This window comes from Montipora foliosa, chromosome 9 (assembly GCF_036669935.1).
Source record: "Montipora foliosa isolate CH-2021 chromosome 9, ASM3666993v2, whole genome shotgun sequence".
In the NCBI taxonomy this organism is placed as follows: domain Eukaryota; kingdom Metazoa; phylum Cnidaria; class Anthozoa; order Scleractinia; family Acroporidae; genus Montipora; species Montipora foliosa.
Window position 1 is genome coordinate 48,824,642 of NC_090877.1, and position 1,822 is coordinate 48,826,463.

The 1,822-nt window shown below is 43.6% G+C and overlaps 1 protein-coding gene across 1 annotated transcript in view; it reads right to left on the minus strand.

Moving 5' to 3' along the window:
• LOC137971913 (uncharacterized) overlaps window positions 1–1,564 on the minus strand; it is a 40,634-nt gene extending 39,070 nt beyond the window's left edge. The window contains exon 1 of the mRNA XM_068818652.1: window positions 963–1,564. Coding sequence (XP_068674753.1) covers window positions 963–1,413 — 451 coding nt within the window. The 5' untranslated portion in view covers window positions 1,414–1,564. The remainder of the gene's footprint in view (window positions 1–962) is intronic.
• Window positions 1,565–1,822: the final 258 nt, after the last annotated feature.

Below are 1,822 nucleotides of genomic sequence, written 5' to 3' on the forward strand. Positions count from 1 at the left end.
TGCCATTATTTATACACATACATATCAATCGTCACAAATGTATTAAAATATTTGTAAATACACAGGGTCGGTCATAGCAACTGACCTCTATAAATCGTATCAGGCGACATCGGTATTGCATTGAATTATTGTTTATACTGTAAATACAATTTAATATATTTATATATTCCAAGATAATATAAAATGGTTCTTAATACCTTCAAGTACAGAACAAAGCTTGTGTACGTACATGTAGGCCTTTGGTTTTCAACCAATCTGCCATTAATGCGTGATCTTATCAACACATGTGGAAACGTAACATGAAACTAGCGATCAAATTCCCCAACCCCTATCTCTCTCTCTGATATGCAAATGAACTACATGGCATTTAAACTTGAACGAAGCACGCCTAGGTCTTTTTGTTGGCGCGTTCTGGCATTGGCATTGGCATTGTATTGTTTCAGAAAATGTAGTCTTTGTTCTCCTATAGCTTTCTTCCCTGGGATTTTCCCGTTGAGGCAGAGATCTTCTATGGCTTCCTTGCGGATGATATGCCCCAGGAACTTGTTCTCGCCATGTTCTATCCTTTGAAGGAGCTGTCTCTCTCTCTGGACTCAATTTAGGACTTCGTCATTGGTAACCCTTTCAAACCAAGAAATCTTGAGCATACGTCTGTAAAACCACATGCTCAAGATTTCTTGGGTTGAAAGGGTTACCAATGATGAAGTCCTAAATCGAGTCCACCCCCTATAAGTGGTGATCAAATGTCCCGGCCCCAGGGGGAAGACTAAGATGATCAAATTCCCTCCCCCAAGGCAGGAAAAGGCATCAAATGCCCGGGGTATGCCCGGGAAGGGGGGCTGCTGAAGCTTCGATTTGACTGGTACGTAAGTATACTGCAAGCCTCATGTTTGTATTTGTCTGGCCGGGCCAGCGCTACTCTAGAATCAGTTTGTGAATGTAATACCTGCAAAACAACTTACCATCCCATGATTGCTCTGTGTAGCCTCCAAATATATTATCTTCACTTTCGACCACAGTTACAGTGGGCCCCTTGTTGTCACACAAGGCGTGGAATGTAGACGATGCCCATCCGTCGCGAGATGCTCGGTAGATCAGTACGAAACTTGAGCGAGGTTTCCGTAGTGGTTCCTCAAGCCAAGTGTTAACTAGAATTTCCTTATGCTCGTCAGACAAAAGTTTAGACTCTGAAAACGATTGAGGTAGCAATCCATCCACGACCCCACGGATTTGATAGAACTTTGCTTCTTCAAGCAATTCCTTTCGGACCAACTCATCCTCTGGAAGAACGAGTCGACCCGTGCGCAGATAATTCAGAATATACCGGAAGTGAGTTCCATCGCGATCAATAAAGTACGATCCATCTTCAGCTTGTTTTGTATCGAATCTTCCAGAGAACATAGCATGTAGCATTGAACCTGTGTCTTTCGTCAGCGTTTGCAGGCTTGTGGTGAAATACTGACCGCCTACATTTAGCTTGATGGTGGAAGAGAATTGGGCTTCCTTTTCCCTCACCTTGCTGATTCATAATGTCGTAAGCTTTCTTCATAAAGTTAAGAGTTTCTTCCAGTTCTTCGTAGCTAGGTGTTTTGGCCTTCTTTTCATCAGCAGACACTTTGAAAGAAAAACATGTGCTTTCAAAGAAAAGAAAGCGAAAGTAGGTGAGCCAGGAAGGGTGCAATCTCGTACCCAGAGTCCTCGGGCTTTTTGGTCAGCGGGTGACCAAAAAGCCCGAGGGCTCTGGGTACGAGATTGGGAAGGGTGTGAAACGAACCCAGGCTCTCTCTTTCAAGAGAAGAAGCAACTGGTAAGAAAGCGTAGG